Source organism: Ochotona princeps, chromosome 2 (genome assembly GCF_030435755.1).
Source record: "Ochotona princeps isolate mOchPri1 chromosome 2, mOchPri1.hap1, whole genome shotgun sequence".
Taxonomy (NCBI): domain Eukaryota; kingdom Metazoa; phylum Chordata; class Mammalia; order Lagomorpha; family Ochotonidae; genus Ochotona; species Ochotona princeps.
The window spans coordinates 85,681,341-85,702,927 of record NC_080833.1 but is presented as its reverse complement, the minus strand read 5'-3'; the positions used below and the strand labels follow the sequence as shown (position 1 = coordinate 85,702,927).

General features: G+C 39.7%; 1 protein-coding gene across 3 annotated transcripts in view; it reads right to left on the bottom strand.

Moving 5' to 3' along the window:
• The window catches only part of CDC14A (cell division cycle 14A), a 178,175-nt gene that overhangs the window by 89,163 nt on the left and 67,425 nt on the right, over positions 1-21,587 (bottom strand). For all 3 annotated transcript variants that reach the window (XM_058659654.1, XM_058659647.1, XM_036494656.2), the window contains exon 5: positions 15,551-15,630. In XM_058659654.1, the coding sequence (XP_058515637.1) occupies positions 15,551-15,630 (80 nt within the window). The remainder of the gene's footprint in view (positions 1-15,550; positions 15,631-21,587) is intronic.

Genomic DNA, 21,587 nt, shown 5'->3' with positions numbered 1-21,587 from the left:
TTGGGTCAGTTAAGCAAAAACTGGCACAGCACTTTAACACTAGCAAGGTTCCAAGGTGTTCCAGGCAAGAAACTTGACCTCCAGTGTCTCATTCTCCCACTCAGCCCCCACCGCTGACCCAAGAAACAGGCAGCAGACCTGACAAAGTCAAACCACATACCACACCACCTCTGCCAAGAGCAGCACAGAGGGTGCCGGGAGGCAGTGTTCAGAGAAGGCTGAACATCAAAAACAAGTTTAGTATCATTACCACCCAAGGTAAGGAAGCTGTGGCTACTAAGTCATCAACTAAAATGTAACTTGGTCATTCCTGAGTGTTAGCATCCTGATAGTCTAATAGAAATATATCAAGTCAGCAAAGCCACTCAAAAGAAATGTTTCTGAAAATTCTGAAACTTCACTAGTGGTAAAGAGGGTTATCCTAGATCTTGAAGTCCATCTGATACCAAGTTTTTGAGCTTTTTTGATGTTTTTCAGATGTTTTTCAAAAAACTTCTGAATTCATGAGTCAGTTAAAATAGCTCCCTGGTAAAATATGAATCACTGACAAGAAGCAAGTTTTAAAGGAATTTCCCAGAGAAAAGGATAGCTGAGGCCCTAAGATCAAATGCTAGTTTATATTTTTAAAAACTTCATACTTCTCCATTACACTCATCTCTTTTGGGCATGGTGTCAGTATTTCAATGTCTTTAGATCCTTCAATGGCCTTGTGAGACTGAGGATCCATTTTTTTTTCAGAATGTTTTTAAATGCATAAAACAAAATAGATAGGAGTAACAGATACTAAATTAAACTTCAACAAAGTTATCAAAATATTAAGACAAGTTGATAATAGCCCAACATGTATTTTAAAATTAAGACAATCTAACAAGCTCTAATGATGTCTGATTACTATAATTTTGAACAAATGAGTATAAATAATATTTAAGACCTAACTTTAATAAAATATTAGGAATGTCTGTGATTCCTACTGTGACAAAGCTGCTTATATTGCTAACACTTCCAGGGGTTATTTCCAGGACTCATTTGTCACTGAATGTAATCCTATTAAAAGTTAGAAGAAATACAGACTTTTTCCCCTTATGTTGACTGACTCTGAATTATCTCTTTAAACACTAGGTTAAAACTATTGCTTTATTTTATTCAGGGAAAAAACACTTCTATAGTGAAAAAGTTAAGAAATACTTATGAAAAATGGAGGTGACACTTCTTCCTTAAAGGATGTCTTTCCACTTAGAGACTGTGTTAAACAATTTGGCCAATATCTGTCAAAGTGTGGCTGACACTCCAGACCAAGTCTCTCCAGATGCCTGTAAAAATGCTGAGACTATCATATCTCTTGTCCTCTTATCTTATAACTGTTACCAAAGACTAAAAAGAGTTACCGTGACCTTGTGGTCAAAAGTGCAGAACTGCACAGCTGGGCCTGAGAGCTAATTTGCCATGCAACAGAATTAAGATACAAGCAGTCCTGCAGGCTCAAACAATGGTGAAATGTGTGCAAGCTGAAATAAGAAACGCAGTTAAAAGCATGTACTCTGGGCTGAAAAAAGATGATATATCTTTTTTGACTACCTACTATAAAATGCATTTATTCATATACATTACTACAGGAAGCTATATGGCACCACTTAAAGCCAGCATAATCACAAAACTTGGCTGGCAGAGTGGGCAAAAGAAAAATAGTAATGGTGGCCTACTGAATACAGTAATAGGAAGGAAACTAACTTTGAAGGAACACCAAAAAACATTATGTTTTTTTCTGAGGGGAAAAAAATTAGCAAAGAAAGGATAAAGGTGGAAGACTGAACTATTTCTACTAAAATATCACTAAAGGAGAATTTTTAAAAGCACTTTTAAAGAATGAAATCCTACAAGGAGGGAAAGCATAAAAGAAAAGACAAAAAGAATGGGAATTTGAATTCTGAAAATCATGGATTTTAAAACTTGAAAATCAGATGAATGAGTAGTAAACAAACAGAATACCAAGAAAACAGAAGAACAAAGAACCAGCATCTTGGAACAAATTTAATCAAGGAGGTGAAAGATCTCTACAATGAAAACTGTGAAATGTTAAACAAACAGAAATAAACACACACACACACACACACACACACACACAGAAAGGAAAAATCTGTTATGTTCATGGAGTGGAAGATTTAATAAGATCAAAATGGCCATGCAATCAAAAGCAATGTACAGATGCAATGAGATACCAATCAAACTACCAATGATATTCTCTTCAGATCTAGAGAAAAGGATGCTAAAATTCATATGGAAACAGAAGACACCCCCAAGTCAATCTTAAACAGCAAGCACAAAGATAGAAATATCATAACCTCAAAGTTCAAGACATACTGCAGAGCAGTCATAATCAAAACAGCCTAACAATGGCACAAAAACAGACATGTAGACCGGTGGAACAGAATAGAAACCCCAATAACTGGTCCATGCATCTGCTGCTAACTAATATTTGAAAGATGATCTGAATCTTAGTACAATGACCCCCAATCCCTGACGAAAGGATAGTCTATTCAAAAAATGGTTCTGGGATAATTGTATCTATGTGTACAAAATTATTAAGCAAGAATCCTTATACCTTATACATACATCAACCCAAAACATATCAAGGAGAAAAAAACACTGGAGAAACTGCAAGAAACAGATGTAAGCAAAGACTTGCTGGAAAAGACCCCCGAAGCAAATCTCCTCTTCTTCATACTTCCTCTCTAGATCACAGGCTATCAAATGATAGGTTGCAATGACATCACCCGCATAACCCTTTAAAATAGTCTGCTGGGCCCCACCTCAGGTCTCACAGTTTCAACCCTAAGACAGGGCAGGGGAATTTGCATTTCTCCCAAGTTGCCAAAGCTGCCAGTAGCAGGAACAAGCAGAGAGCGGCTGCCCTAGACAACCTCATCCATGATCACTATCTGCTAATGCCCTCAAATATATCTCTAGCACAAACTCCTTTTTTTTCCTGATACATAAGTTTGTACACATAAGGCTACTTCAAAAAGTTTATCAGAGAGAGCGAGCATTTGGTGTAATGTTAAGATGCTGACTGGGACACCTACACGACATATCAAAATAGCTGGGCTGGAGTCCTCACTCTGTTCTGAGTTCTAACTTCCTGCTAACGCATACCCTGGAAGTGTGCATGTGATGCTTTAGGCAACTGGGTCTCTGGCCACTCACACGGGACGCTTCACCTGAGTTCCCAGCTCCTGTCTGCAACCTGGCCCAGCCAGGGCCAGTACAGGCTTAGAGAAAGGACCCAGCACATGGTTACTCCCCCTTTATCCTTATACGTTTCAAAATCAATGAAGCTCATAGAATTAAAAGACAAATTTATTTGGTAAAAAAAAATTTTAAACACATAAAAAGGGCTTTCGTGATACATATTTTCATGAAAATTTTCAAGACCCCTTATATTTTATGGATACTGTGTGAAGTTTCAATACTTGCATTGTGTGATGTTCAGATCAGGGAAAATGTATTTACTCTCTTAAATATTTATCATTTTCTTGGGGTTCAAACATTCAAAATCTCCCTATTTTTAGAGAAATCTATAGTACATTATTATTATCTATGTTCGCCCTACTATGCAACAGAATACCACAATCTGTTATTCCTGTCTAATAACACCTATCAGTCAATCTCTCAAACCCTCCCTTCTCTCTTCTCTACCCAACCCTGGAAATCACCGTTCTATTCTTCTGAGACCAAGTTTTTTAGATATCACATGTGCATGAGATCATGCAGTGTTTGTCTTTTGTGACTGACTTATTTCACTTCACATAAAAAATCTTTAGTTCAATCCATGTTGTTACAAATGACAACATCTCATTCTTTTTATGGCTGAATGGGATTTCATTGTGTATATGCACCATAGTTTCTCCATCCATTCATCAGTTAGTGGGTAATTAAGGTTTTTTTTCTATTTTTTAGCTAAATAATTCCAATATAGCACAAACACCTAACACAGAATTTCCATTTAAGTGTCTTACACATTTCTCCAACTCATTATAGCAAACATTTCTCAAATGTATCCCAACCCCAAAACCAATAGCAAAAATAATTTGGTCTTTCAGCAGTTCCTGACTCAGTAAGAGACAGCACAAGCTGAGCAAAAAGAAACCCTCTACAGCTCTCATTCTCCTTAACCTACCTGATCATTACTCTCCCAAATGTACCTCTTGAATGCATTTTACTGAGTCCATTGCCACCACCTTTCCACACCCAATACTAGTCTTTCTAATCAATTTCCCGCACTGTGGCCTGTGATACTTTCAAAAAGAAGGCATGATCCCATCACTTTTTGACTGTAACTGTCATCGTTCTGGGCAAGATTCAAATCCTTGACTTGCCTCGAGGCCCTCCAATACCTGCTCAGCCTGCCCCTGCAGCCTCCTGCCTCCCATGGTCCCCTCACTCTGTGCCCAGCCACAACGGCCTGGCCTGAGTTCTATGAGGGAACACCCAGTTTTCTCATTAAACCTTGCCTCTGCTAGTGACACATTCTTCCTACTTACTTTTGCATAGGCTGTATCTCCTTACCCTCCAGATATCAGCTGGGAAACCTCTAACTTCACACTAGTTGGATCGAATCCCCAAACTTTTTTACCATTGGATGTAATCACATTTATAAAAATGATATCCTCCTATGCTTACGTTGGTCCTATGCAGTTTCTCTCTCTCTCCTGAATAGCCTTTAAAAAGGCAAGATTCACGTTTGCACATTTTTGTTCCTCACTGTTTCCTTAGAACATGGTTCAAAATTAAAGCTTAATGAAATCTATGCAAATACATGCTTAACAGAGGCACAGGAGCTTGGGAACTCATCCCAAGACAACGTTCTGGTATATTCTTTGACCACATTTGTTAAAATCAATTCTCCCAAAAAAGCAGCTTTGCTTACATTAATCCAAAATCCCTTCTAGCCAATAAGAACATTTCCTTCTGTTCCCTTTGCCAGAGTATTAATTGAATAAAGGTAAAAGCAGTAATACTCAAAGGCAGTTTTCTCTCCTGTTGTCTACGATACGAGACACAATACTTTAATCCAACTGCTTTATAGAAGCTGCAAACAGTATTCAGTACCTAAGTCACCATAGTAAGGAGATAAACAGTATAAATTCCCATACTTTGATTGCAGTTACAGTGACCAGGTACTTACTTCACTCCTGGTTTACGTTTTCATTCATTAATTCCACCATGCACTCATCTATTCAGATTTATTAAGTCAAATATTATTGAGTGGAACAAGAGGATCTTTGTATTTTTCCATCCCCCGCACAGAGGAAAGAAAAGTCTGTACACTCCTTACCACCTGGGACAACTACAGCTCTTACCCTTATCGGTCATGATAGTCAAACAGGTAAACACAGGCTCCTCTTCATTCAGGAGATAAAGCAATACCCAAATATTCAGGTTTTCTAATCATTCATCTTTGCTGGAGAATAAATCATGTGTTTCTAATATTATAGCCAGCAGCTGTCTTGCGACATCCAAATGCAAATTTAGCTCAGCCTCATGCCTGATCATCTAAACTTCATCCATTTTGGCAATTCTTTCTAAAGGTGACTTCTGAGCACAACAGTTAACTGAACTAAAAAGCTATTATTAAGTGACTATAAAAATCTATGTAACTGTGACCTTAGGAGAGGTCAATAAATACCCACCAAAATAAAAACTAAATAAATATTTTAATAGAAGGAGTAATTGGTATTTGAATGTGCATGCGCTCTTTTGTATTATTTTTTTTTAAAAGATTTTATTATTATTGGAAAGCCGGATATACAGAGAGGAGGAGAGACAGAGAGGAAGATCTTCCATCCGATGTTTCACTCCCCAAGTGAGCCGCAACGGCCGGTGCGCGCCGATCCAAAGCCGGGAACCAGGAACCTCTTCCAGGTCTCCCATGCGGGTGCAGTGTCCCAGTGCATTGGGCCGTCCTCAACTGCTTTCCCAGGCCACAAGCAGGGAGCTGGATGGGAAGTGGAGCTGCCGGGATTAGAACCGGCGCCCATATGGGATCCCGGGGCGTTCAAGGCGAGGACCTTAGCCGCTAGGCCACGCCGCCGGGCCCTCTTTTGTATTATTTTGAGGAAAAGCAAAGAAAACTAGAATTACTACCCAGAATTGGATATTAAAAGAAAGAGTTTGGTTCACTAGTGTAAAATAGTTAACTGATAAGCATGCAGAAATTTTCATAGCCTCAGCCAGCAGTGGCAAACTACTGACACCATGGAAATCAGTACATTTTTCCTACTAGCAAAGGCACTAACACACCACTGTGAATAGCCTGAATAAAATCTAAGAAATCACTCAGATTGAAGCAATTTTGTAAACATCCAGAATTACATGATGAAACCAGAGATGAAACAACATATTTGCACAAAAAAAGAAGAAAGCATTTCTGGCAATGAAATGGTTCAAAATGAAGAACCATCAGAGAACAAAGGGCAGTACCTACACAGCTATAAAACAGAACTGACGGACAATGGACTATGACTGGAAATGACCATGATGTGTGAACATGTCTTGATCCCAAGATTCACTGTAGATTCTCCAAATGGCATATTTTCAGGAAGTGCACAAATATCTGCAGAGCAATGGGTTGGAAAGGATCACAGAGGCCATCCAAGAGCCCTTAAGCACTGAACCGATTGCCACTCCATGGTCGCCACAAAATCATGGCATCTGAGAGACAGGAGAAGCATCACTTACACCTGGTCATTCAGGAAGTAGGGCACTTCACAATGTTACAGACGCTGTTGAAGGAATGTGTGAGTTCATTCACCTCTACCTAAGCATTCTCTGGCTAAAAAACTATTAGCCTTTCCAAAAAGAAATTATATAAAATAATATTTAGTTATAAACTGTTTACAATAGAAAAAGTACTCTAGATCACCACTATGTAATGGGAATATCTCAGTCACAAGAGAGCCACAACTGTGACTATAACTTTTATAATTATATTAATATAAAGATAAGTAAAATTAATTTTAGTAATAATGTACTTAATCTAGTATAGCTGGATTATCATTTCATCATGAGATCAATATAATCAAGAATAAGGTATTTTACATTGTCCTATATTAAATCTCTAAAATGCAATGTACAGTCTGTAACTCTCAAGTTGGACCAATTTCACAAACTATCACAGGTAACTAGCAGCTACCATACTAACCTTTTAGCCCAGGTGTACAGGCAAGTAGACAATGCCTCACAATAATTGACAAAATTGCCCAAAGAACATCCTCACTTCAGTTTCTCTGACGAATATGTGGTGTCGGCCACAGGGAAGAGAAAGAGTTCAGCAAGGACATCATGGGGGGCTATAATACGAACATGTATCTAAGCAGAACAGCAGGAGAGCAACTGTGTCTCCCAGCCATGAGGAAGCGAGTGCATGCCTTCACTGCCTTCACAGAGCAGAGCCAGAGGCTGAGCACCAACCAGCACTGACGACACACCGCACGGGCGTCCCCACCTTTCAGCACGAACGTCAGGCTGTGCACCGACCACCTGATCGACTAAGGAAATACACACCTGAAAATTCAATACTAATACTAAAACTTAGCACAAGAAAGTCTGGTGTGTTCAGTGCGGTAGCCTAGCAACTAAATCGTCGCCTTGCATGTGCCAGGATCCCATATGGGCGCCGGTTCTAATTTTAGCAGCCCTGCTTCCCATCTGACTCCCTGCTTGTGGCCTGAGAAAGCAGTCGAGGACAGCTCAAAGCCTTGGGACCTTGCACCCTCATGAGAGACCTGGAAGAGGCTCCTGGCTCCTGGCTTCGGATCGGCACAGCTCCGGCAGTTGTAACCACTTGGGGAATGAATCATTGGACAGAGATCTTCCTCTCTGTCTCTTCTCCTCTCTATATATCTGACTTTACAATAAAATTAAATAATTTAAAAAAACAAAAAGAAAGAAAGTCTGGTAAGATTCCACCAAAAATGGAATCACAAAAAAAAAGTAGTGTGTGAATTATGACTGGTTATGAGTTTTACACTGCACTAATATGGAAGAAATCAATATGGGGGGAGGATTTGGGGAGGGGTTGGGGGAATCTCAGAGTCTATGGATCTGTGTTATAAAATGAAATAATAATAATAAGTAGTGTATACATATATATAAAGTATATATACATAGGTAAACATGTATGTACATATATTCATCTAGAGAAACTGTATAATGGAGACTAGCATATTGAGCAGTGAAGAAGATACAGTGCAGATTGTATCTATACAGCTAAATAAAAAATGGAATCCCAATTAAAGTGTTAAATATATTTTGAGAGTAGGGTGCTGAACTTTCTACCATTGTCTATACCTGCAATGTCAGGACATGTCTAAATAGCAGAATAATGGACTTGTGACTGTTGTTGAAGACCAACATCTCAAACATCTGAAGAACATAAAATTCAGGCCTGCTGGAATGGAGTACTGGCTAAAAGTCCTTGCCTTGCACACCCAGGATCCCGGCTGCTCCACTTCCCTTCCTGGTGACCTGGGAAAGCAGTGGAGCAAAGCCTTGGGACCCTGCACCTGCTGCTGGCTTTAGATTAGCTCAGCTTCAGCCATTGTGGCCACCTGTGAAGTGAACCAGGTGACAGAAGACCTTTCTCTGTCTTTCCTTCTCTTTGTAAATCTACCTTTCCAATACAGATAAATAAATCTTTAAAAAAAAAAAAAAGAACATAAAATAAAGTTGTGATACCCAGGTAAGGAATATACTCCCTTGAAACACAAAACTATTACAACACAAACTTAGACAAAAATTACAAACTTACGCTAACAAGCATCTGATTCAAGGTTAGCTGTGAAAAGGCAGGCTTATCTTCTAATTGCATCTAACACCTACAGTGCATGTTTACTTTGTACTTTAGAGGAAAGAAAGCATCCTGATGCCAACTTCTGAGTCCTTGACCCTTTTAGTTTTTATGAGAAGACAGGCAAGTCCTGGCAAGCCCAGGAGACCTAGGATAATTGCTTGAGAGATTTCACTAAGCTCAGCCGCCTGGCCATCACTAAGGGTCCTCCACAACACACAGCAGACACCTCCCTGAAGGCAAACAGCATGGGTCCACCTTAAGGACAAATGTCACTAAAGGAGTGTCAATGAGAAGTTTTTGGAGTCTTGTGACAGTAGATAGTCTGGCTTCACAACTGTTCTGGAAAAAAAGCATTGGATATCACTGTTCACAGCAGATAAAACACCACTTTTTGGTAAGCCTCCTATTTCCCAAGACTCAGGAAACAGCACAAAAAAAGAGTTCCACAAATAACAGCATATTATTCTGAACCCAAGAGGTCTTTTTTGTTCCACACAGGTGTGGGTCTGGAAACGTGCCACCCAGTGTTTCAAAAGAACTGCAGGAAGGGAAGCAGTACTTTGGAAAATTCTGTGTTTAAACAAAGAGAAACAGGTGATTTCACTACTCAGAACTGACACCAGACCACCCTTCCTCCTGGACTTCCCCTTAACCAGCCCAAACTGAAAAACCTCCCTGAACACTTCCCCACCATCGTCCTGAAGGAATTTCCTCATTTTATGCTTTCATAATGGCTCTGGTCATACTTCTTAATTCCTTGCCTATTAGACAGAACATGGTGTGCAGGAGTGGAGTAGGCACTGCATGTCCTGCAGGTCTGAGCATGGGAAGAGATGGGAGGATCTACTGGAACGTACTGGGACCTAAGAACACTGGAACCTGGGTACAGCAGACCCCTTTGAGGCCAAGGATCTCTCAAACAAATACATAATTAATAGTTATTTTACCAGGCTGGCCTGACTCTCAGCCTTTCTCCAGCAAGATTTGCCTTGCTGGGTATTTCCACACACCAGCTTGCTTCTATCTATTCTATAAAGATGTCCCTTAATCTGGGAGATAGCTTTGAGATTTAGTTCTCCTGCCTCCTCACTGGGGAGTTAAAATAACAAAGCCTTTCTCTCTTCAAAGGACAGGGTTCACTGAGCGTGTTTAGGCAGCAGGCAGAGATCCTAAGCAGACTTTTAGAATCTTTCAAACTCTTTAAAAATTCTTCCCATCCAGCTCCCTGCTTGTGGCCTGCAAAAGCGGTCCAGGACAGCTCAAAGCCTTGGGACCCTGCACCCTCACGGGAGACCAGGCAGACGCTCCTGGCTCCTGGCTTCGGATCGGCTCAGCTCTGACTGCTGCAGCCACTTGGGGAGTGAATCATCGGACAGAGGATCTTCATCTTTGTATATCTGACTTTCCAATTTAAAAAAAATTTTTTTAAATATTCTCTAAAAGGGAGAGTTATAAACTTACTTTTGATCATTGAATGGACTTTGTTTGTTTGTTTAAATCATGGTGCATCTCATAGAGCAATTCTTCTCACCCTACAAAATGGAATTCTATAAGCAGTTATTTTTAAAATCCTAGCACTCAAGACTTCATTACAGGCCAATTATTTCAGAATTTTTGAGAGTGGAACCCACATATCAATAGTTCTTAAAATGCTTCCCAGTTGTGCAGATAAATTGAAGAACTGACATCACTTTGGGGACCACCAATCAACTAATCCTAGCTCTTCTCCAAAGTAAAATAAAGCAGCAGCCACACAAAATTATGTTCCTGAGCCTATCTGGGAGACCTGCACAAAACCAAAAGTAACAAATGGAAATAGGACATCCAGAGTTCCACCAGCTTTACTTCACAACACCCTACCTCCAACCTCAACTCCATACCTAGTCATTATTTTTCATTCCATCATTTTCATTCACTTTTTAGAAGTGAGTCCCTGGCCAGTGTGGTGGTGTAAGCTGCCTACTCCTCCACCTGAGGAGTTAGTGTCCCCTACAGACAACACACAGGTTCATGTCCCAGCTGGTCTACTTACTATCCAACTCTCTGCTAATGGCCTGGGAGAGCAGCAGAGGATATCTCAAGCCTTGGGCCCCTGCACCAACATGGGAAACATGGAAGAAACTCCTGCCTCCAGTTTCAGACCACTCTGGCTCTGGCCATGGTGGTCATTTGGAGAGTGAACCAGCAGATGGACGATCGCTCTCAGTCTTTCCCACACTCTATAATTCTGACCATAAGAAAAAACAAATAAATCTTTTAAAAAGAAGTAGGCCCTTGGATGTTGTTTACTTCCGGAATAATTTTGGAGGTCAACCAGAAATTAATTTTTGGCAAATCTAGAAACAATCATAATACCAAGAAGTTACCAAACTCATACACACAGACCAAAGAACAATGAAGTATACATGAAGCACAATAAAAGTTGTGCAGTTTTAATTCCTTATCTTCTCAATGTCTTGTGAGACTTTAAATTTTTGAAAATTCTGTTTCATGAGCATCTAAAAATACAAATCTGAAAACCACTGCCACTGACCACCACCAAAACCATCTAGGTATCCACCACATTCCAGTGATGTTACATTGTTACAAGATGTTGACATGCTGGAATTAATACAACTCTGCAGTATATTTGGTCAATGGTATCTACACTACAATTTGGCACTGCACCATAAGGGAGAGAATCCTAATATTTGTGCCAGACTTGCCAATTCAAGCTCTGCTGACTCGGACATAGAACTGAATTGAAGCCCTTGCTCCCTTGAGGGCCAGCTGCCAAAACAACACTCAAGATGGATGCACTGAAGGAATTCAGCAGATGAAAAAAATACCCTTTCCTCTAATTTTCAGCTAGTGTTGCTCTTGATAAACATATTGGCTGTTCTCAATACAAGTGAAAAGTAGAGTTTTTGACACACCACCTTACAAGTGAGTGGAACACCCTAAGACTCTCTCATAAACAGTAACATCACAAGCCTTCTGGTGTGTCACACCAAGCCAGAAATTCAACCATTCCCAACTCTAAAGACAACTATACTTAATTTAATCAGGAATAAGCAGTAAAGCCAAACAGGTTTTTTTTAACTCACCTCATTTTCACTGTTTTCACAAGGTTAATTTTTAAAAATTACAATTTTTAAATAAGAATTCAAATAGAAAAAAATCAGATGAACCACACTTTTTGGTGATAACAATGGATGCACCTACATTGTGAACATCTTTTTATATAAGATCCTACCTAACATACCATTATTTTAAACACAATTAAACACCTTAACAGCACCTAAAATCAGAACTACAGCTTTTATCCCAAACAGAAAGATCTTCTCCAGGACCTACTCCTAACAAGATCTCCAGTGCCCAACTCCAGAGTTAAATCTTCCTTATTATTCTTGTTACACCTGTCTCCTAACTAATGATGCACCAGAACTGGTCCTCTGCCTATACGCTTAAACATGCTGGACTCCAAAGTCCTCGGCTGACTGAATCACCTTACATCCACAGGACTTTCAATGAATGGCACAGAACAAGTAACAATCTGATGTACTTATTCCCTTGAGACACAAGTAGGAAAAAAGAACCAGCCATGCAAATAAATAATTATATTGGAAGACACACGCTTTAATGGAGCATGTAGCATTGTAATATATAAGCTGTAATGGGGAATTATAAGTGAAGGACCTGCCAAGTTTCTCTGGATAAATGAGGAAAGGCTGCACAGAGGTGACTGCTCAGGGAAAATGGCCTGCTAAATAAATGCCTGAAGAACAGTATTGTTTTAATTCACAGCGGCTGCAAAGCCCTTTTATTAGAAAGACTTGAAATATATAACACAGTGAAGAATGACACATCAACCATACCCTCAGGGAGCTTTCAAAAAGTCTTCATCCTTAAATTGTACACAATAAAACAACTGCATTTAAATGGAAGTTCCTTCCAGACTTTCTATTTTTAATAAAAGTGATAACAAAGCAGCAGTTAAAGAAAAAAGGAGACCATGAAAAAAAGGATAATTTAATAGCAAATGGGGTTTAAGAAGAACTGGCAGGTAATCACCGAGGTTATAATGAAGGCCCAGACACTGCCAGCTGACTAACACTGATAGGTAGATGAGCCTGAACAATATTCCCTTGGTCTAAAGGTCAATTTGTGCTATAGATAGACAACTCATGTCTTAGCATGAGGCGGAAAAAAAGGTTTCTTCAGTCAAATTCCAGAAAACTGGTAATATTCTTTGGTCTAAATTCTTCACTAGATTTTAAATGTACTATTTCTGACATCTGCACTTCAAATGTGTGTTCTGTCAAGAGTCTAGATTTAAAGATGCAGCTTTACACAAACACAAACACACAGTTATTGCTGTCCCAAAGTTATCAGAAAACACAATTTAAAGAACTGAGTTTGGCTAGCATTTTGGTGGAGCAGGTGAAACATCTCATATGTGTACCAGTTTGCATCCTGGCTGCTACACCTCCCTCTTTTAGCTCTCTGCAAATTGCCTGGGAAAGTAGCAAAAGAAGCTCCCAAGTGTTTGAGCTCCTATCACCCACATGAAAGACCTGGGTGATGCTCCTGGCTCCTGGCTGACACCTGGCCGAGCTGTGATGGTTGAGGCCTTCTGGGGAATGGTCTGTCTGTCTGTCTCTTTCTCTCGCTCTCTCTCTCTCTCTCTCTCTCTCTTTCTGCCTCTCAGTAATTCTGTCTTTCAAATAAATTTCCTTCAAAACTTGAATTCAAGGTCAAAGTTTTGATAGAAAATGAGTGCCTACACCAAGGAACAAATGCCTCCTACTCAGGTTAAACACACCTTTTCACATAATGAATATTTATGTAAACATTATTTAAATCTCTTTATGTCTAACAATAATGCTATAACATTCTTCCCAGCACGTTTTCAGTTCCTTTCAAAATGCATTTGACACTGACAAAGAAAGGTGCAATTAAAATGCTAGGTAACAACGTCTGTTTGATTTGTAAGAGACTAACACAGTCCTACTGTAAATTACATAGGAGTAAGAGAAAATGAGGAAGGAAGTTCTCTCCGTACTGGTAAGTAAAGATATCCAAGACAAGCTATGTGGGGGAAAAAAGTAAGGCACAAAACAGTGTATGTGGTATACTCTGTTATACGACAAAAATGGAAAAATGAGAATGCAGATCTTTCTTTGCTTATATATGCATAATGAAGCTCCAGAATAGTGCAGAATAAACTGATACCAGAGGTTATCTGGAAAGGACTAAACACATGAGGATCAAAGGGGAAAAGGGGGAAAGTCAGTATAAACCCTCTTTATTTGTTTTAATTTTTAAATTGTTAATTTATTTATATTTTCAACTATTTCAATAAATCTGTGGGAAAATGGGTTCCAGAGGTGATTATTCTGATTCAATTCTACCCTGTACCATAACAATTTGCTGACCATTATTTCTTCCATTAAGGCCTATTGATTATTCAAAAACTCTACTTCTTAGGAAACCAATACCCAGGAGAAGAAAGATAAAAATGCAATCATATGTAAAGAATGTATTACCTTCTCTTGCAACATATTCATCTAAATTGATAATAACAATATTATGCCTCACCTAGCTAGTGAAAGGGATATATATCTTCTTTGCCCAGGATACCACAGCAGAAAAATTACTGTATTTATATACATTCTACTTACAAATTTTTAAATAGCTACCTTGTCCATTGGGCCTATTTACTGATATTACAATTTGATGAGTGTTACAATTTCCAGATACACATGTATTTTTAAAATAACAATAGAAAAACTACAACTACTTTTCTAATTCAAAAAACAAGTGAAAGAGGTCGGCTGGCAGTAAACAGGCATCAGTCATTCCACAGTCAGTGCCTCCTCTCTGAGCTCCTACCACAGAGGACTTCCAGAGCTGTCTCATACCACACATGCTTCTAGCACTTTCCAGAGAGCACATCTCCATCTGCCATTCCTTCCCCACCTATAAAGTTCAATTGAAGTGAGTTTCCTCAATTTCTGTCAGAATTCATCTTCCTTCTGTCTGTACACTTTTTGCTTTTTTTTGTTTTTGAGGCATGGAGACAGAGATACAGCCACACAGAGAATTCCCACCTACTGAGCCATTCCCCAAAAGGCCTGCAACAGACAAGGCTGGGCCAGGTAGAAGCTAGGAGTTGGAAATGCAATTCAGGTGAGTGGCAGGAACCCCACTGTTTGAACCCTCACTTTATTTCAGGGTCTGCATTAGCAGAAAGCGGGAGTCAGGGGCAGGTATCCAACCTAGGCACTCCAATATGAGACAGATGGCTCAAGTGCCAGGATCCGTATCCCTGATGGGCAGACCCTTATGAAGATCAGGGTTCCTGACTTTTTGCTGGTTCAGGGCTGGCTATTTTGTGGCTGTCTGGAGAGTGAGCTAGCAGGTGAAAGATTTCTCTTTATCTTTCCCTCTCCCTCTGTAACTCTAACTCCAAATAAACAAATAAATCCTTTTAAAAAGAACTGGGGGAGAGTCATTAACACTGCCACTATTTTTATTCTTACCAGCTAAGAGGAAAATTCTGCCAAATGAAATAATGATAAATGACATCTCATTTCATTTCATGTAACACTAAGATCACAGCTTTAAGACAACTGAAAAACACATCATCTAACACTTAGGAGTGAGCTCTTCAAAGTGCTGCATAGCTGAGTAGCTAGACCTAAATGGAAGCAGTTATACCTGAATGGAAGATAGGCATTGTTGGAGCCAGATAGGAGTGCTCTGTAGGCTTCTTCTGGGGTCTTCTTTAAATAAATTACCTAAGACAAATAAACAACAAAATAAGAACATTGCTAAAGAATGGCACAAGACCAATTACTCACCACATTTGCATTACACTGCGTCCACTGTAACAACAGTCATGCGTGTTTAGACAGCAACTTAAGCTGCCAGAATGCCCTTTGCAGCTAAGCTGAGCAAGCAGATAAGAGCTCAAGGGACAAGCTCAGAAGAAACCATCCAGGGCAATGTATGACATGCTGGCTGACATAGCGGCAGGGACACCAGTCCCTCATTAGACCATGGGCTCACTTCAGTGCAGGGCCCATGGCCCTCCATAGAAAGTCAGGATCAATTCAGTGCCTGGGGGAAGTTTAGAAGACACAGAGCACACAGTAGATATCTAATCTACAGAGCGCTCTGCTCTGAGGAAGAGCAGTGTTGCTCTCTTAAAATTCATTAAAATCACAATGCAATCTACTCATTCAAGTATTTATAAAAACAGGAGGGAAGCTGCCACTTGCGATACCCAATGAGATGCAGGTGAGAGCACAGCAAGCTGCATTCACTCACCCTCAACACAGGTGATGCTCAAATCCCTCCCTGTAGCTTGGCGGAATGAACTACTCTTAAAGAAACATACACAAAGGAGATCTCAAAACCTGTGAACGACTTCCATGTGGCCCCTTTACTGCCTGTGTCGTCTGTGCCAGGCCCTGTCAGGATGCTAATTCCCATAACATTCCCATAACAGAGTTCACACGCTTGTGAGATTAGATAAGTTAATGAAAATACCCCCTGAAATCTATGTCAGAAAGCAAGTGACAGAGAAAAGAAAGAAGCTGCTTGAGGCAGTAGTCAGGTGGTCTCAATGCCCTGTACAGTGAGATCCAGATGGGGCGTGCATGGGGAGGGCTCACGGAAAGAGAGAAGGGCCTTCCAGATACAGCAATGACAAAGACAAGGGTCCTGATGCTGGAAAGAACTTGGTGAGCTGGTCAGAAAAGAAGTCAGCCTGGCAGGGAACCAATACAAGGGAAGGAAGAAGCTGAGCAGAATGTAAGGAGCACTGCAAAAATACAGGCAGGGTTTGGTTTTATTTTGAGCACAGTTTCATATTTTAATACTGAGTCAAGGGCACTTGGTCTTTTTCCTCTATAGCATCAATCTCATTTAATTCCTAAAATCCTCTCTACCCAGAATTACATTTTTAAAAGATCTATTTGATTTATTTTTGTAAGAAGAATTACAGAGAGAAGGGGAGAGTCAAAGTTACACAGAAAAATCTTCCATCCTCTAGTGCACTACCCCAAATGGCCACAATGGCCAGGACTGAGACAGCCAGAAGCCAGGAGCCTGGGACTCCATCCAGGTCTCCCTTATGGGAGGCCAGAGGTCCAAGTACTTGAGCTATCTTCCACTGCTTTCCCAGGCATATTTACAGGCTGCTGTATCAGAAGCACAGCAATCAGCATTTCAACAGGTGTTCATTTGGGATGCTATCACCACAGATGGTAGCTTATCCACTTTGCCATAAATCTGAATCCTCTACCTAGAGTTGATGTCATCATTTCCTTATTATGCCATTTCAATAAGAATGGCAAAGCCCCAGCTCTCAAACGTAGGCACTTCATTTCTATTCACAAAGCATCAGTATGCGTGAAGCTATACTACAAGCAATATAGTACATGTGTTCATTTAACAATTTCAGGACCACAAAACATTCCAATTCTGAATTATCTAAAGAAAGAAAACTAACATCCACAGGTTTAAAAAATACCTGTGACTTTAATAACAAGGCCCTACATTCATTTAGCAAGTAAATAGGAAGGTCTGATCTTTTATTAAGAAGGACTACATATAAAACAAAAAAGCACTAAAAATTGAATAACCATGAAAGTGCTAAACCATACAGATCCTACAAAGGAAGAATCATGACTTTAGTTGAAGCTCAAATTACATAAACTCATTTCGAACAACCCCACATTTCAAGTCCATTTTCAGTAACCAATGTTAACAACAGGAATCCGCAGTACACTAACAAGCAGGTTATATAACAGCTGGTTCCAACACAGATTTCTTATGTTGCAGCATTTGAAAGTTTTGACTACAGCTGCTAAAAGGGTATACAGCTAGTAGAAAGCCTCTGTGTTTGGATTAGATAATTAATGCTTATACAACAACCTTTGAAAAAGCAAAAATACATTTCCCACCTCGGGAGCAATTACGTTAATTCCCTTTCATTTGGAGGCAGTCATTCAGCAGGAGGGAGGCCAGCCAGCGGGAAACAGTGCTTGGGAGGCCTCCACAGGGCTTTGCTCCTCATCTTACCTGCATGACTTAGCACACAGGGACCCATGTTCTCACACTGTAAGATGAGAGCCTTTGTTTTTATTTTTATCCCAGTGTTAAATTATTAGTAAGTGCAAAGTGAAACCCAACAGGGGCCATCTAAATTCCAGGAAGATTCCTGGGGCATCTTTTACAGGTTGACCTTTTACAACCTGAAGATAGGTATCTGGGGAGAATGGGTGCAAATTCTCCAGATGAGTCATTGTTGCACTGAGTGAATACATTCTGGGCCATTAAAATGCCAAATTCCATTTTCCCAAGAGGAAACATTGCTGTGCTTTGTCAGCTCTTCTTGGACAAGAACCTTGAGTTCAAAGAAATAGAGAGGGAAGAGAAGCAGACTACACCTATCTAAAGTTCAGAGGAAACTAATATGCATTCAACCTTGCTGTGGAGGAATCTAAGCTTCACTTTTTAAACTCTCACTGTTGCTCTATGATCATGTCAGCATCTGAACACAAATCTGAGTCTAAAAAGCTGGAGGTGGGGGGAATCCCAGTCTGTTTACCAAAGGCCATTGCACTTACCTTTAACAATTAAGGGACCTCAAACCTTTCAGAGGAGTCATCTCTAAGGAGTAATGCCTGTGGGAAGGACTACGTGGAGAAACAAGAATTGTCCAGATATGTTCTAAACTGACCACGTTCCTTGGATTTTGGACACATGGGCACAAATGTGTGTTTTAAAGGTGAAGTGACTAAATCAGCTTTGAAACGTTGAAACATGAGCTCTTGTTTAAAGTAAAATTCAGGGACAGGTGATTGGCCTGGTGATTAAGGTGTCCTTTGGACATTTGCCTCTCATATCACAACACCTGCCTGTGGGTCCCCAGCTCTATTCCAGCCAGCTTCCTGCTGGTACACACCCTAGGAATTTGGATTTCTGCCACCCACATGGGCAACCTAGACTGGCTTCCTAGCTTCAGCTTTGGCCTGAGCCAGTCCTGTTGCAGGCACTGAGGCAGTGAACCAGTGATGGGAAATCCTGACGCTCCCTTGCTCTCTTGCTCTGTATGTCTATCTCTGCTTTTCAAACAAAAATTTAAAGGTTATACATTAAAAAATATATAATGTTCAAAGTGTATTATCAGATATGTTAATATTTCTAAAAATATTTTCTGCACAAAATCAGTTTTAAAACATCTAACAACCATCTTTTTTTCTTTTCTAGTTAAAAAAAATGCTTCGTGCTCTTCTCACTAGATATTAGCATATATGAAAATCCAAGCTGGAAGAATGTTCCCAAACTTAATTTTAAAACTTAACAAAAGCAGTTTGTGAATCATATGTGTACTACTACTATAAAATTACCCTAGTTTTGCAGAAAGTCCTGGAAGCTGAGTTTTTTTTTAAAGATTTATTTATTTACTTGAACAAAATCATAATTACAGAATGACAGAGAGAAACCAAGAGAGAGAAAGAGAGAGAGATCTTCCACCTGCTATTTTACTCCCGGAGTCACAATGGCCATGGCCAAGCGAGAGGAAGTCGGAATAAGAAACTTACCTAAAGTCTCCTAACATTGGTAGCAGGTGTTCAAGCAATTAAGCCACCTTTCACTGCTTTGCCAGGTGCATTACCAGGGACCTGGATCAGAAATAGAGCAACTGGCATTCTAGCCAGCATGTAAGATGTCCACATTGCAGGCAGCAGCTTTATCTGCTGTGCCATCAGAAATTATCTCAGAAGAATAACATTTAACATGTATTTCCTTATGTTTAACTGAGCAGGCATCAGCCAATAAAAATTCTTTTCTTTTCAATTAATTTTGATGTCAGTATCAACGATCCAAATACCTCTCAATTGCTTTAGTAACATTCTTAGAGAGCTAACATTGAAACATATATATTATCAATAATTGCAAGGACTTTATTTAAAACATATGCACAGTACTACAAGCTAACATAATTAGTAATACTCACCAATAGGTGAGTGACACCCAAAGTCCAATGAATCAAATGTTAACTTTCCCAGTTTTGAATTAAGTACCGCCTTAATTATATACGAAATACTTTATACCATTTCTGATGTGAGGTATCTTACATAGTTGCTATACATGAAAAACCTGCTACTGAATCTACACATGAATTAACATTAACATATATAACTCGGGGTTTTTAACGTGGAGCCAGCATTGTGGTATAGCAGGTAAAGGCACTGCTTGCAATGCTAGCATTCCATATGGGCACCATTCATATTCCAGCTGTTCCACTTCCCATCTAGCTCCCTGCTAATGGCCTAGGAAAACAGCAGAGGATGGGCCAAGTGTTTGGACCCCTTCACTAATGTGTAAGAGATTCAGAAGAAACTCCTGGCTTTTGGCTTCAGCCCAACCCCCAATTCTGGCCATTGTGGCCATCTGCAGCATGAATCAGAGGATGGAAAATCTGTGTCCCTCCATCTCTTTCTGTATATCTTTGAAAATATATAAAAATAAATATTTTAAAATCTTAACTGTCTATATACACCGCAAAGTGTAAAAAATACCAAGTTTGTACTGATTTTACAGAGCACCACCAGCCCAATATGGGAAGTTAAATAAAAATTCGCTTAGAATTCATCTGAAAATACTTTTAAATCTATTCTTTTCAAGCTAAATCCTATGATCAATAAATCCTTAAAGCCTGTCCAAAATAACATATATGAATTTCAGGAGCATTTTGTAATTTACAACCTCATTCATCTTTTTCCAACTCACATAATTCAATCCCTGTGATACACAAGGAGTGAGTTTTGAAACAACGAATGGCTTAACATAGAGTCTAAACCAGACTCCAGGTCATGAATTGCTAATAGTCCTTCCCTGGGGACACCTCAAAGCTAACCGTGTGTGTGGCTCTGTTTTTAGGTCCTACTGTTTCCTCAGACAAGCCTCACCACAAACAGCAGCGCGCGCACACACACGCACACACACAGTATATGTTAAAATTAAACTCTTGCCACTATGTGTATCGTATTTTGTGATTTGGAAAGGAAGATACTCACAGGGCTCCATTAGGCCATCTCAGAGAGTGTTCATCACTTTTGGCAGTTGGTTTCCTGTTATTTAATAGTTTACTTGTTTAGGAGGAAACAAATGCTGAGAATAGGCTTTTCCAGTTAGGCACTGCCGCTGAAGTTAGAAGACAACTTTGAAATTAGCATTCCAATCATCTCTGAGACAATGAAATTTCTTCAAAATAGAAGTTTCCAGAAGACAGATGTGATTACTTACAAACAGTCTAGAAGCACCAAGATTTACCAAATAAGGAAGTTGAATGCCAAAAAGGAAAGATTTTTTTTTTTAAACAAGTTTCAGACAACCACATTTAGCGCACACGGAAACTAAATGTGGATGCTGCGGAGAGGTGAGTTTCGGGTGATTGTTTAGCATTCATGCTGTATCCCTTCCTCAGCCTCATCTAGTTTAAGATTCCTATGCTTGCAAGACAGCAGTCAAACATAGAGGTAAGCATACATTAAGAACAAAAACATGTTTCTGGTCCTGAGGATGCTAACCAGTATAGATACTCAACTTAGTCTGAACCCTTTCCTGGCTAATTGGCTTCTCCCAACATCCTCCTTTTCAAGCTACGAATCCCTCCAGTCAAGAGAAATCAAAATCTCAAAAGGTGTCTTGGATCCTGTTGTCTCCTGCACTGTGCCGA